This window comes from Vombatus ursinus, unplaced genomic scaffold, assembly GCF_900497805.2.
Source record: "Vombatus ursinus unplaced genomic scaffold, bare-nosed wombat genome assembly UNPS02014900.1, whole genome shotgun sequence".
Classification (NCBI taxonomy): domain Eukaryota; kingdom Metazoa; phylum Chordata; class Mammalia; order Diprotodontia; family Vombatidae; genus Vombatus; species Vombatus ursinus.
Window position 1 is genome coordinate 923069 of NW_020954678.1, and position 14344 is coordinate 937412.

Sequence of the window (14344 nt, forward strand, 5' to 3'; positions counted from 1 at the left end):
AAACTATTTCTTGCTCTCCCAGTTCACTAATAGTATCTGTGTACCCATTTTGACTTTATTCTGGTATATGGTAATGTACTCCTTTTTCACCTCAACCTTTTAGAATCCCTGGTTTCCATCAGGACTCAACTGAGGTCTGCATAAGGTCTTTCCTGGTCCTTCTCAGCAGCCACTACCATCCCCCCCTCCCCCAAGGCTGTCTGCTTTGTATGTGAGGAGTATATATCCATGTGCATGTCATGGTCCCTCCATTAGAAAACCGCACATAGTAAGCCCTTAATAAGTGTTTTTTAATTGATTAATTAATTGATTGATTCTAGACATTCAAACTCCTCAAGAGAGGTGTTTCTTTACATTGCCTGTAAATTATGACTGCTTGGAATAATGAGTTTCAGAGCTGAGGACATTGGATGCCTGAAGGGTGTGGAAGAGGGAATCTCCATATGTGATCTGAGCTGAGCACACAATGAGAGACAAGGAGTAGAAGCTGAATTTCCATTCTTCATGATTTTTCAAATGTCTTCTCGCTGTGATTATTAAACATATATATGGATGTGTGTGGATGTGTGTATATATATACATATATATAATGTATGGATGTATCTTGTTTTTACATAGGTGTTACATGTTGTCTCCTTCATTAGACTATGAGCTCTTTGACAGCAGGGGCCATCTTTTGCCTTTCTTTGTGTCCTCGGCCATTAGCACAGAGCCTGGCATGTGGTAGGTGCTTAATAAATGATTTGAGAAAGGCCAGCACCAGATGTGCCCATGAATGCTTTCCAGCCCTTTTGGCCCTTCTCTGTACCCAAAAATGTCTTGGCTGGATGGGGGCGAGGTAGGGAGGGGACTTGGAACCCCCCCACATGTGTTCTCCATCTTCCACACCAGATTCTCTTTTCTGGACCCCTAAGCTGCTAAAGAGCATGTGGAACTGGTCATGCTTCCTCCTGCCTTGTAGAGGTATAGCCTCTTGGTGCTGCCCATTGGGTATTGTGAGCAGAGGTCTGTAAAGTCTCTTCTGACTCACACACACCCCTCCCACTGCTACCCCCTTATCCCCACCTAAATGCCTAGCATCTAACTTGCAAGCCCAATGGTATTTTTAAATTGTTTCAGTTGAATGATGTCCATCAACTAGCTTTCATTAATTACCTGTTGTGTGCCAGGCACTGTGCTAACTGCTGAATCCCTAAAAACTGCCTGTTACCAGGGGAGCCCTAACTAACTCTTGGACTTAATCTGTGGGCTCTTGCCACAGTAACTATTTCATTGGCATAGCCCTGGATTTACTCCATTTATTCATTTGTCCCTTCAAAGGCAGGATGATTTAGTGGAAAGAGCATTGGTCTTAGAGTTAAAAGACCTGGGTCAAGTTCTGGCTGTACTACTTATTATGTGACTTCATACAAGTAATTTAACCTCAGGGCCTCAATTTCTTCATCAAATGAAATAATGTGAACACACACACACACACACACACACGAAATTTAGTTAAGCATTAAGCATAAAGAGAGCCAGTGTGGAGTAGTGGACAGAGAATCTATCTCTAAGTCAGGAAGACCTGAATTCAGATGCCACGCCTGGCACATGCCAGATGTGTGATCTTGGACAAGTCTTTTAACCACTCTCTAGTCCCAGGCATCCCTCTAAGAACAGAAGTTATAAAACTGCTGTGGACTGTCCTTTGCCTCTCTTCGTATCCCTCATACTTAACACAGTGCCAGGCACATAGCAGGCATTTAATAAGTGATTGTTAACAGATGATTTTGAGATCTTGAAGAAATTGGGGTTGGATCTTGAGAAGGCCTCGGATTGAGTTTTCACTCCAGGGAAGAGGGTTTCAGCTAGATAACCAGAAGACTTCTCATGAGGTTGGTCAGTTCCTTTTGGTCAGTCAACCAACAAGCATTTATTAAACTCTTACTGTGCATCAGGCACTGCGCTAAGTGCCGGGGCTGTAAAGGTCAGCAGATTTCCTGTTGCCTCCCAGACATACAATAAAGGGCACCTGGAATTTCTAGGACCCTGGAGATGAAAGGGAAATGCCAGGGTATCGTTTTCTCTTGTCTTAGAACCATTGGCTCCAATCACTCTGTGCCATGTAGCACCAGTCACCCGCCAACATTGATGGAGCTTTTTTTTAGGTCTTTGGAATACTAAGGCCAGGGAACTGTGAAGGTGCCCTGACTGCTGGCTGAGAGCCAACCAGGAAATAATCCAAGCTGTGTACGTGTGGCAGTGGCAGCTGACTCCCAAGCTAGCCTTTGAAACTCTGACTCAGTCTGGGCCCCACCAGGTCTGCTCTCTTGGGGTCAGGATAGCTACCCCTGAAATTGCTGGGCAGGGAGGTCAGGGCCTGGGCAACTTCTAGGAGCCCAAGTAATCACTGCTTGCCTCTGAGGTTCATGAGATTTAAGGTTGGGAGGAAACTTAGACCATCAAGTCTCATGTTGCGGATGAGGAAACTGGGGACACTCTCTATTTCTAACATTGCTCTTCTAACTGTAAATCCAGTGTTCTTCCTCCTCCTACAGGGGACAGGGAAAGAACAGTCTTCTCCCCCACCCTACCCCCAATGCCCCGGGTGTCCAGGAGGCAATTCTTCCCTGATTCCTCTTCTCCCACTGCCCACTCACCCTGAGGTCCTTCCCTCCTGCCCAGTTTCAGAAAACAAAGGAAGCCCCACAGGGCTGCCCCGGGATTTATCTGGGTGGGGCCTGAGGGTGTGGAGCTGGCCTAGGGAAATACAATCTAATCTGACCTTCCAGACTGTGGCTGCTTGTGTGTTCTGCGGGTCCTGTGGACACGTGGCCCAGGCTGAGCCCACGCAGGCAGATCGCCCTCAACCAGGAGCCTAAGGGGACAGGGAGGGGGCGCCCAGTGGGTGTCCCCTTGTATGGAATGGTAGCAATTCCTGAAGGGAATGCTGACATTCTGTGGGGAGAGGGTGGCCATGGGAAAGCTATGCATTGCTTAGAATTATTCCTTTGGGTAGGACTCATGTATCTTTCCCACTTTTTGTTACTGATCTGAGAAAGAGAAAATGTTTGAGCTGCTCCCAGGAGAAACCCTATCAGCTGTTATTCAAATCCAGGTTTTCTGATTACATTCAAGCTGCTCCTTTTACCACGTAACATAGTCTCTTCAAGACTAAGAGGCATCCCTAGAAAACAATGAGATTTGTGCCTGGTGGCCTGGGGAAACACTCTCCCTCCCCACCCCCATCCTATCTCCCATGCCCCTACCTCTCTCTTCCTCCAATGCTACCTCCGCTACAATCTCTCTGCTTCCTCCCTCCCCATTACCTCCCACCCCCCAATCCTGCCTCCACCCTATCTCCCACCCCCTTCCACCTTTGCCCCCTCCACCTTACCTTCACCACCCCCACCCCAGACATTGTGTTCCTTTTCCCAGGAAAGAGGGGGTTCAGTGACCTGAGCTACCTCGAAATGTTTCACAGAATTTTCTAATTGGAAAGGACCTCAGTTGATTGATTGTCTATTGAATTAGCAATCTAGTCCAACCCATTCCCAAAAGGAATACTTACTACGATAAACCCAACCATAGGTCATCTAGCTTCTGCCGGAAAATCTCCAAGAAAGGGGACCCCAGACTCCTCCAGGCAGCCTAGCGCATTTTGGGGCAGTAATGATTCTTGCCTATTTTCCCTTCTCCGCTGACTAGGAGACTGAGTTATTAACCACATCTCCCTCCTCTTCCCCTCTGCAGATTAGGGTTCCAGTGCTGGAACCTATTTGTGGATAAGACTTGGAAGGCAAAATTAGCCAGCTATGTTGTGTACATTCTCAGAATTCTTGGCTACTGGACAGATTTTCTTTCCCAGGGGTTCAAACCCCTGTGTTCTTTTTCCACCTAGAAAAGTTCAAGTTATTCTGTTTCACTGAGTGTCAGGTCACTTTAATAGTAATAATAGGGATGATGATATAGATAGTGTTGATGACCATGATGATGACAAATGAGTCTGTTTCCTGGCATGAGTTTCCTTCTCTGAGGCACAGTAGGATTAATTAGGTTAATGAGGTTAGATTAGGAATTGGTTGGACCCAGCCTCCATTTCATTTCCACAGTATCCCTGAAGGTCAGAGGAAAGCAGATTGCTAGAATATGCCTCAACTAACCAATTATCTAGTAATAAAACTCCTTTTTCATTAAATTGATTGTGCTTAAAAAGGAAAATAACCCCACAAACTTTATAAATCCTAGGAGTTTGTATGTTAATGGTGTGAATGGGAGGGGGGGAGGGCAGGAAGGGATTCTATATTTATTTCTAAATTCTCTTATCTTTAATATTCAGGTCCTCTGTTATGAGATTGTTGATGTATATAGTATGAGATGTTAATCTAAACCTCATTTCTGTCAAAGTATTTTCCAGTTTTTCCAGCAGTTCTTGTTAAATAGGGCATTATTCCTCCACGTAATTTAGGTCTTAGGTTTACTGAACACTGGGTTATTAGATTCAGTTGTTTCTAATTCTTGTTTATCTAGTCTCTTCTATTTTTCTTTTTTTAAACTACCACCAAATAGTTTTGATGGTTGTTGCTTTATTATAGAGTTGAGGTCTGGATGTACTATTCCTAGGGGGTAGAATTCTTAAATAAGAGGAATAGAGGTGTTGATAAAAGATAAAATTGACAGTTTTCATTACATGGAATGGAAAAACTTTTGCACAAACAAAATCAATGCAGCTAGGATAAAGGGAAACTATCAAATGGGGGGAAAGGTCTGTCTCCAGATGTAGGTCTGTGGACCCCTGTATACCATCCATCAGAGAGAAGAGAGGGGGTATGGGGAAAAGGGGAAGGAACTGGCCCAATGGTCCAACCAGAATTGCAAGCTCCTTTCCTTCTCAAGAAGTGGAAAGCCACACTGAAGGAGCTGAATCCCACTCCTCTTTCCAATGCCCTTCCCTTCCTATCTCTCATTAAATCTAAAGATTTCTCATCTTCAAAACACCCAGCACCAGCAAAACTCTTTCTTGGGGGCCACAAAAGTGGGCTTGTTAACCAAGTTTTCATCTACTAAGTAGAGCCCTTGAGTGAAGAGGGATCTCCAACCCTAGCCTGAACATCCGTAAACAGATATGGCTGAATCACATCTGCAATGCCTCATCTTTCATTGGTCCCAGTCCTAACCTGGGACAAGTCTACCCATTTTCCAGAGTATCCTGTTCCCTGATCTCATTCCTCATAGGGAGATGTGAATGGAGACTGGGGATGGCTTAGCAGAGGGATGAACTAACTCTCCACCTGATTTCTGTAAAAGTATTTTCAAAGTCCGGGCTACTGGGTAAAAGGCTATCTGTTCCTGAGTGTCCAGAGCCTAGAATTTCCTGAATGCACATTCTTTTATGTTGGCCTCTCCTGCCTCTTCCTGGTCCCCTTACCCACTTAGCACACTGACTCCTTTCACTGCCTGACTCGATAGGCAACTTGTTTGTTTTTGATAGAGGGCAAATGGTTTTTTGGCTGTTGTGCTATTCCTGTTCTCCCTTGTCTCCCTCCTCCCCCCTACTTCCCCAAAATAACTCCCTATCCAGGATCCAGGCATTGGAATTTACCTCTAGACTAAGACAGAGTTCAAAGGAACCACTTATGGAAGTGACCATTGACCTTTCTCCATTCAAAGGGATGAGTCTTAGGCTCTTAGTGGGAACAGGACAGAAATAGGAATAAGGAAATATGGGTTCTAGTTTGTCCTGATCAATGACATGGCTCTTAATTTATCTGGGCCTCATTTTCCTCTTCTTTAAAATGGGAATAATACTTGTTCTACTTGTGTTCAAAATTGTGAATATCAAATGAGCTCATAGATGCAAAAGGATTCAAACATTCACTAACCATTTTTTAAAGTAGGGATTATATTTGGGAACCAGTATTAGGTACTGGAGATACAAAGATGTGATAGACCTTGCTGTCAAGGAACCCACAGTATAATTGGAATAGGTGGCTAGAAAGCATGGACACAAACACCTCGACTACAAGGGAAAGTCAGATAAGCAAGGGGAGGTCCCAACCTAGGTCTAGGGTTCTGATATATTGGACCAGGGAGAGGTCAGTTTAGAAGGGAAGGAAAAAAGAGTTGGGAAACGTTCATTGAGGAAGTTGGCTCCTAAGTTGGGTCTTGAAGGAAAGGAAGGACTTCTAAAGATGGAGATGGATAGGGAGGTGAAAGGGGGCATTGTAGGCACCAGAGACTAAAACATCAGAGGGTCTTAAGAGAATAAGTAGTGAGTAGTTCCAGAGCTTGGCTCCGAATGAGTTATTCTTGGTTCCTGCTCATACTGCATACTCATAGTCTGACCAGAGATGAGGTTAAACTTGTTTGCCTTAGTCTCAAACCCTTTCTTTCCCTTACAGAACCCAACCTTTAATGTCTGTGTCTATCAGCCTTTTTAAAAATAAAGAAAAACCCAACCCAAACCAAGGCAAAAGAACTGGGGATTGACCTACTCATACCTAAAAGCTAGTCTAGGCTTCCTTGGGCTGGTCAATGGTCTGAGACACTGGGGTGAGACTTTGGACACCTTTCTTCTTCCAAATAATCATCTGTCTGGGCTGTCACTGATGAGCTCCGATGCTCCTGGAGCCCAAACAAAGGATCTGGGAAGAAGTCAGAGAGGTCATCAATTCCAGTCCCCCCCTTTTACACATGAAGAAACTAGCCTAGGGCAGTGAAATGACCTTCATGAGGTCACAAAGAGAGTACTCAGAGGTGGAACTGAGGTCCAGGTCTTCTAATTCTAGAACCGAGCGTCTTTCTCCTGCATAATCATGGCTGAGTCAGGAAGTTCTGAGTTCAAATATGGCCTCAGACACTAGCTGTGTGACCTTGGGCAGGTCATTTAATCTCTGCCTCAGTTTCCTGTACTGTAAAATGAGGATCATAATAGCAGCATCTATCTCCCAGGGTTGTCATAGATTATATGTAAAGTGCTTAGCACAGCCTGGCACTTAATAAATGCTTATTCCATTCTTCTCTTCTATTACTAATAGCCCTTTTCTGGGGCCCAAAAAGTTACTTCATCTTCCTCTGAGCCTCAGTTTCTTCATCTGTAAACTTTTTGATGGCCAAAACCTATCTAGTTAACCTGGGGTTTACTGGCTAGATTTCTTTCTCAAAGACCAAGCTTTAAATCCAATTCACTCTGGATCTCATTGCTTGGAAGACAGTAAGTCCTTGCCTGGCCCAAGTATCACTTAATGATTATTTCTTGGGCCCTCTTGGCTCAGAGTGAATGTAAATAATAATTGTTTCTATTTTGGCCTGCAACCCTGAAGGTCTTCCCCTCCCAGTTTGATTTTTTTTTTTTATTAAAGGGGTCATCCCTTGACTCACTTCTTAAAAGAGGCCTATTCAGTGAATGGGTGTTGCCTCACTCAAAGTGAGAACCTGAAAAGACCTTAGCTTAAAAAGGCCAAGGTCTCACACCGAATCCTGTGCCATCTCAAGTCTTTCTGATCAATATCTGGCCACTGGACCCAGATGGCTCTGGAGGAGAAAGTGAGGCTGTTGACTTTGCACAGCCCTCCCTCACTTATATCCAATTCACTTGCATGTCATGGCATCATCTTTCTGATGTCATGGTCCTCTTCAAGAACAAAGGACAAACCACAACTACAATCATCTGTAAATTGAGGGAATTGTGCTAAATGATCATGAAGGTACCTTCCAGCTCTTAATTTATAGTCCTAATCCCAAATATAATTATTAATCTTCATCTTTCTTTATATCTCTGTAGTTTTTGATACCACTGACCAACCCCCACCCCGTATGTTCTCTCTTTCCTGAATCACTTAGTGTAGACAAATAAGTACTTACCACGTGCCTGGGAACCATGCTACCAGGGCCCTGATGGTACAAAGAAAAGCAAACACAGTCCTTGCTCTTAAGGACCTCACATTCTAATGGAGAAGACACCGTGTAAGAAACTATGTACATACAAGATAGCTTTTAAATATATTCACAGCTCTCTCCTGGTTCTTCTCGCTTTTTGATTACTCCTTCTCAGACTCCTTTGTTGGACCATTGATGTCCCACCCCACCCCCATGCATGAGTGTGTCTCTTTGCCTTGTCTCTCCCTCTCCCTCTCTCCCCCTCCCTCCTCTATCTCTGTCTCTCTGTCCTTGTCTCTGTCTCTCTCTCTCCCTTTCTCCCTCCCTTCCTCCCTCCCATCTCTTGTGTCTCTTTGTCCTTATCTCTATTTCTTTCTCTCTGTCTCTCTGTCCTTGTCTATCTGTCTGTCTGTCTGTCTCCCCCCTACTTCCCCCACTTGAGATGCTGATTTGGAACTGCTGGGGAGCACATAACTCCTGCTCACATGGCCACCTGACTTGGGGCAAGGGAAACTCCTTTAGAGCCTGGAAGGGCTCCCCAGGGAAAGAGTCCTTCCACTTGTCTTCATGTGGCCCCTTGGGAGCCCAGGGGCAGAAGATTCCTGCTTCCCTCGTCTGAAACAAACAAATAGAGGCATTTCCTTTGTCAGGAGGGAAAGCTTTGGAGGGGGCACTGCATTGACGGCAGGAGCCACAAGGAAGGAAGGTGGGCTGGGAGAGGTGGGATCTAGGACTAGGCTGAAAGGAACCTTGGAGACGAGTTAGTGCAACTACCTTGTTTTATGGATGAGGAAACAAGTCAGGAAAGACCGAGCAATTTGTGCGGTTACAGCTGTCTCAAGTCCTCCGATTTCAAATCCTCAGGCCTTTCAATTGATACCAGGATGCTTGGGCCTGGGTCTCCACAGTAGTACTTCCCTTTGCTTGATCTGAGAGACACTAATGAACTCTGGGGGCATCGGTACCTAGAGAGTACAGTGCAGCTCCAGTGGTGCTAGTATAAAGTGGTGACAGCAAGAGGTGTGGACGGAGGGACTCTAGGATAATTTATAATGGTCTGGTGACAGGGAGAGCCCTTTGGCCACCTGGCTAAGCTGGCTCTCTGTCCAGAGAGGTCCATGTGGCATTGGTAGTACAGCCTTGGCGCTCTCTCCCCATCCTGAGCCGGCATGTGATCGGGAAGAGCTGGTGAGCACTGGCCTCTCAACGTTCCTTTCCCCAAAAATCCCCTCTCCCACTGTCTCCAGTTGGATCAGTGCCTATAATTCCCCCATAAATTCCTGGGCAGAGGGTTCTTTGCGTCCGAGTTCCTTGAGTGATAGAAACAAAAGGACCATGAAGGAGGAAAGGTAGGCCTCTGTCCCTGCCTTGCCTCTTGTCCCGTCTCTTTTAACCTCTCCAGCAGAGTCTTCCTGGCAGATCCATTATGCTGCTGAGGTTCATAAGCCCCTCAGTCACCTAGGCCCGGGGCTGTATTGGAGCCAACTCAATCCAAGAGCTAATTGTTCAGTTCTCAGGATGAGCAGCTGTACCTCAGAAATCTAAAAATGCTGCGTATCAGGGCTTGGTTTATTGTTTTGTTGGTTGTCTAGACTCATAGAAGTGATGGAGAAAATTTTAATAATGCAGAGTAAACCTACAGTGCATCCTGAGTACATTTACCCCACCCAAGCAGTCGTTAAATATTTACCACCATCCTCCTGCCTACGTTCCTAACCTTGAGTCATGGATTTAGAGGTGGAAAAAACTGACGCGCGTGTCATTTGTCTTGTACCTTGGGCATGTGTAAAGGTCATTTTTATAACTTTCAGAATTTCAGAGTCAGATTCAGGAATGGATGCTTGAGCATGTTGCATGGAGTTTTCATGGAACCTCATCCCCCGGCCTTAACTCTGGGGCAATCACTGAAGGAGAGGCAGTCTGAGACGTCCCTGTACTGGAGAGCCTATTAAGAACTGAGTCATTCCAGTCTAGGTAGGAATGTTAATTCCTGCCATCGCAAGGATTTACCAACACAATGCTCATTATTGTGTCCTTCAAAGATATAGTAATGGAAAATTATGAAATTTTATGATATTTATAAGTTGGTCCATGACAGGGGTGTGGTGCCTGAGGCAGTAATCTGAAAATCACTCTTCCTGTGTGGCTCACCTTGGTGCACTCACTACCTTACTTCCCCACCCTTGCAGAGTGTAGATGAAGAATGACCTTCCCTTCTCCTATTTAAGCTAGGGTGAGGGAGTGATGATGCTCTCTACCTCAAGTGGTCCTTTGAGCCAAGAGAATCTTGTCCTTCTTTCTTGCCCTAGTACTGCTACGGACACCCATTCAGGACTAAGGAATCTGATAATCTCAACTCTACACGCCCGTGTTATTTGGGGAATTATACCAAAACATCCAGCCACTTCTGGGATAAAGAAATGCTGGCCTTGCTGCGGTCATTCAGTGTTCCCTGAAGGGCCAAGTCTAGCCCTTGGCAGGGCAGAATCTTCGTATCTTCATCACACATTTAACTTGGAACTTTTTGAGTTTCTGGCTACTGGTAGTCTTCAATAAATGGAGACTCAGTGGCTATTTGTCAGTAATATTGTGGAGGGGATTTCTACTCAATGACCTCAAAGGTCCCAACTCTAAGAGTCTTTGATTTTTTTATTCATCTTGTGGATCCCACTTCCATAGATACTGCAGTGGTGCTTGGAAATCACAAGAGGACATCGCTTTTGCCCCAGGGTGAATGGCAGGGATATTTGTATGGGTTCTCAGATGGTTGGGAGAGAGGAGAGGAAGGACCCATTCATAGTTTTGCTTGAGGATATAGAATTTAATTTATTACATATTATAATGTAACATCATTATAATATCATATATAATATTATGTTATATACAGAATTAAATTATATGTTATATGCTGTTAGATTTATTCCATTGAGTATGATTATTACAATTAAACTACAGAGCCCCCTACCTCCTAATTGAAGCCAAAAATGCTTAATGCATTCGTTCTGCCAAATATTCAAGTGCCTGCAAGCTCCTCTGTGATAGAGGAATGTTGAGGTGCTATAAAATGAAGGAGCTGGTATAGATGACCTTTTAGGTCTCTTCCATCTCGTCTATGATTCTATAACTAGAGAATCTGTAAAGTTCAATCTAGTCTGAAATCCTGTGATCCCTTTTCCTGGCTATAAAAGCTTGCATAGAGTTTTCCTTGAAGAATGTATCGATTGAAACTGGTAGGGGAGAACATTGTAAGGGGAGAACATTGTAAGGGGAGAAAGTGGCATCAGCAAAGGTGTAGAGGGAGGAAAATACAAAGCTCAGAAGGTAGCAAGCAGTTCAATTTGACTACTCTATCAATAAGCATTTATTAAGTTCCTACTTCATGTTCAAGGCAGTGTGCTAAGTGCTGGGGATACAAAAAAAGAGGCAAAAGACAGTTGCTGCCCTCAAGGAGCTCATAATCTAATGGAGGAGATAACAAGCAAACAAATTCATACAAACTAGCTCTACTCGGGATAAATAGGAAATTATCAAAAGAGGGAAGGCAGTAGAGGTAAGAAGAGTTGAAAAGGCTTTCTGTAGAAGTTGGGATTTTAGTTGGTACTTGAAGGAAGTTGGTACCTGAAAGCTACCAGGGTGGCCAGAGGAAGATGAGGAGGGAGAGCATCCCAGGCATGTGGGACAGCCTGAACTGGGAGACAGGAGAGAGATGGGTTTGAATCCTGTCTTTGAGTCTTACTGTGTGGCCATGGTCAAGCCATTTAGCTCTCTGAGCCTTAGTTTCCTTATCTATAAAATAGGGATAGCAGCATGTATTCTCTGTAGGATTTCTGCCTGTCCTTCACTACTCTTTTGCCTCACATCTCCCCTTTCTCCAGTCCATCCTCCACACAGCTGCCAAAGGGAACATCCTAGAGCAGAGGTCCGACTGTGTCACTCTCAAGTGGATCTCAGGGATCCCGGAATCCAATACAAACTCCTTTGTCATTCATTGCCCTTCATCATCTGGCTCCAGCCTGTTGTCTTCTCTAGGCATTCAATGCCTTCATAACGGGCTCTAACCTTTCCTGCCTGTTTACACATCACTCCCCTTCACACAATCTTTGGTCAAGTCTTACTGGCCTTCCCACTGTTCTTCACACATGGCTTTCTCATCTCTGTGCCTTTGCAAAGGCTGTCCTCCATGACCAGAATGTCCTCCCTCCTTGTCTCTGACTCTTAGAATGACTGATGTCCTTCAAAGCCCAACTCAAACCCCTGATCTCCACCTGTTCCACCTTTTCCCCCCAAAATTAGCTTGTCTTTATTTTGCCTGTGTTTTAATGTGTAGGTTTTGTTTTCTTCCAATAGAATGTAAATTCCATGAGGGCAGTGATTGTCTAGCACATAGTAGGTGTTCAATAAATGTTTGTTGACTAATTGCTAATACTTGATGGTGATGATCATTACTACCCTGGCAGCCTGCGTAGGATGGACTGAAGAAGGTAGACCTATTAAGAAGCTACTGCCACCAGTTGTGGGATGGGGTGGAGAGATGGAGGGGTGAAGGGGGATAGATCACACATGGGTGCCCCAAGAAACAAACTCCCTTCTCTCCTTGCCCTTGGTGAACTCTGACTCCTACTCCTAGTTGAAATTGGGTCAGAGTGAAAGTGGAAAAGAAAAAGCCTCTCTTCCCAACTTTGTGTTTGCTCTAATCCATATCTTCCATATATACTTCTATTAGGGGGTGTGTGTGTGTGTGTGTGTGTGTGTGTGTGTGTATGTTTTGGAATACTGTTGTTCTATAAGAAATGACATATATACTTCTATTTATCTGAGAGTGTCAGCTCCTTGCAAGGAGGAATTGTTTCATTTGTTCTACTGGCTGCATCCCCATCACTTAGCACAGGGCCTGGCCCTAGGAATATTTGTTGAGTGAGGGAGCAGATAGCCCTTATTACAGCTGATTAATCAGAATCCCCTTTGGCAGAGGCTTGAGCTTAGCTGGAGGAAGACATAAGGGAGTGAGTGAATTTCCTGAACTCGGCTCTGCACTCTGGACCTCAGAGTTGGCTCTTGGTTTTTTCTGCTTTTGTGACTTCACCGGCACATTCCATTTTCCCGTTGACTTTACCTAGTTTGCTAATTCAACATAACCTTGAGCCTACTGAGACATACTTCCTCTCTTAGCTCCTTGCCTCATGTTGGAGCTGGGGGCAGGGGAAGCTGGGGTCATTTCTCTGACTCTCTCCAGAATTCCAAATGGCCCAGCCATCACAGAGCCATGGGCCTGTTTAATCAACCAGGGGTGGGAGGAGGAGAGAAAGGAACTTCTACCCAGGAGCTGCTGGCACCAGTGGTAGGTGTGATAATGGTTAGTGCTGCAAGGTGCCCAGGGCCCTGACGGTGCCTGCCTCTGCCTGAGCCTGGCCTCCTCCTGACCAGAGAAGCTCTGAGCTCAGGAGCTCCAACCCTGGGGACGTCCTCTAGAGTTCCCTGTTCCATGTTAATGATTTCTATTTCCGACTCTGTCCCCCCTCTGTCTATTAGCTTATCTATCTCCCACTGCCCTGCCTGTTTTCTAAAAGTCCTCATTTTCAGGCTCACCCCATCAGCTTCCAGCTACTCTAGTTCTGGGAGTTTTAATTATAATAACAACACCACCCATTTATATAGCATTTTAAGGTTTATAGAGCATTTACCTCACAACAACTCTACAAGGTAGATATGGCAAGTAGTGTTATCCCCATTTCACAGATGAGAAAACTGAGAGAAGTGCGATGACTTGCTCCAGATCACATCTGGTCAGAGCAAGAGTTAGGATTCAAACTGAGGTCTCTCCTGACTCTGAGGCCAGGGTTCTTTCCACTGAACCTAGCTACCTCCTTCAACGAATTCATTCTTATCCCATAAGATTTAGGATTGGAAGGGGGCCATAGAAACAATGTAGTCCAACCCCTTTATTTTACAGACAAGGAAACTGACCCAGAAATTTGCCTCCAGTCTCACCTGGAGTAAATAACAAAAGCCCCGGGTGTGAACCCAGGCCCTCTGCCTCCCAATTCATTGGCACTTGCACTGCAGTGAATGGGGATCGATTGGTGGGAAGAGGCTATCCTTGCATGTCTCCCTTCCCCAGGATTAATTCTCCTGTCTTTGTCCTTTGCCAGGATCCTCAGGAGAATGGAACTGTGACCTCTGCCAGTGCCCAGGGCACAAATCCTAACACGGATCCAAAGTGTAAATCAGTGGATTTCGAAAAGGTAAGTGACTCAGACGACGGAGGCAAGATGTGGCTGGGGAAGGGAAAGAAGTAATTATTGAAGATGAGGAGAAGCTTCCCAATTGGTCTGGGCCAAAGTTATAGGCAGGGCCCCAACATACTAGAGATGGGAGGGCCCTGTTTTCTGCCACAGGGAGGGAGGGAAGGAAGGTAGAAAAGAAGGAAAGGAAAGGAAAGGAAGGAAAGGAAAGGAAAGGAAAGGAAAGGAAAGGAAAGGAAAGGAAA

The 14344-nt window shown here is 45.1% G+C and overlaps 1 protein-coding gene across 1 annotated transcript in view; it reads left to right on the forward strand.

Moving 5' to 3' along the window:
* Positions 1-14344, forward strand: part of FA2H (fatty acid 2-hydroxylase) — an 80138-nt gene that overhangs the window by 30961 nt on the left and 34833 nt on the right. Inside the window, exon 2 of the mRNA XM_027843220.1 lies at positions 14007-14099. Within this exon, the coding sequence (XP_027699021.1) occupies positions 14007-14099 (93 nt within the window). The remainder of the gene's footprint in view (positions 1-14006; positions 14100-14344) is intronic.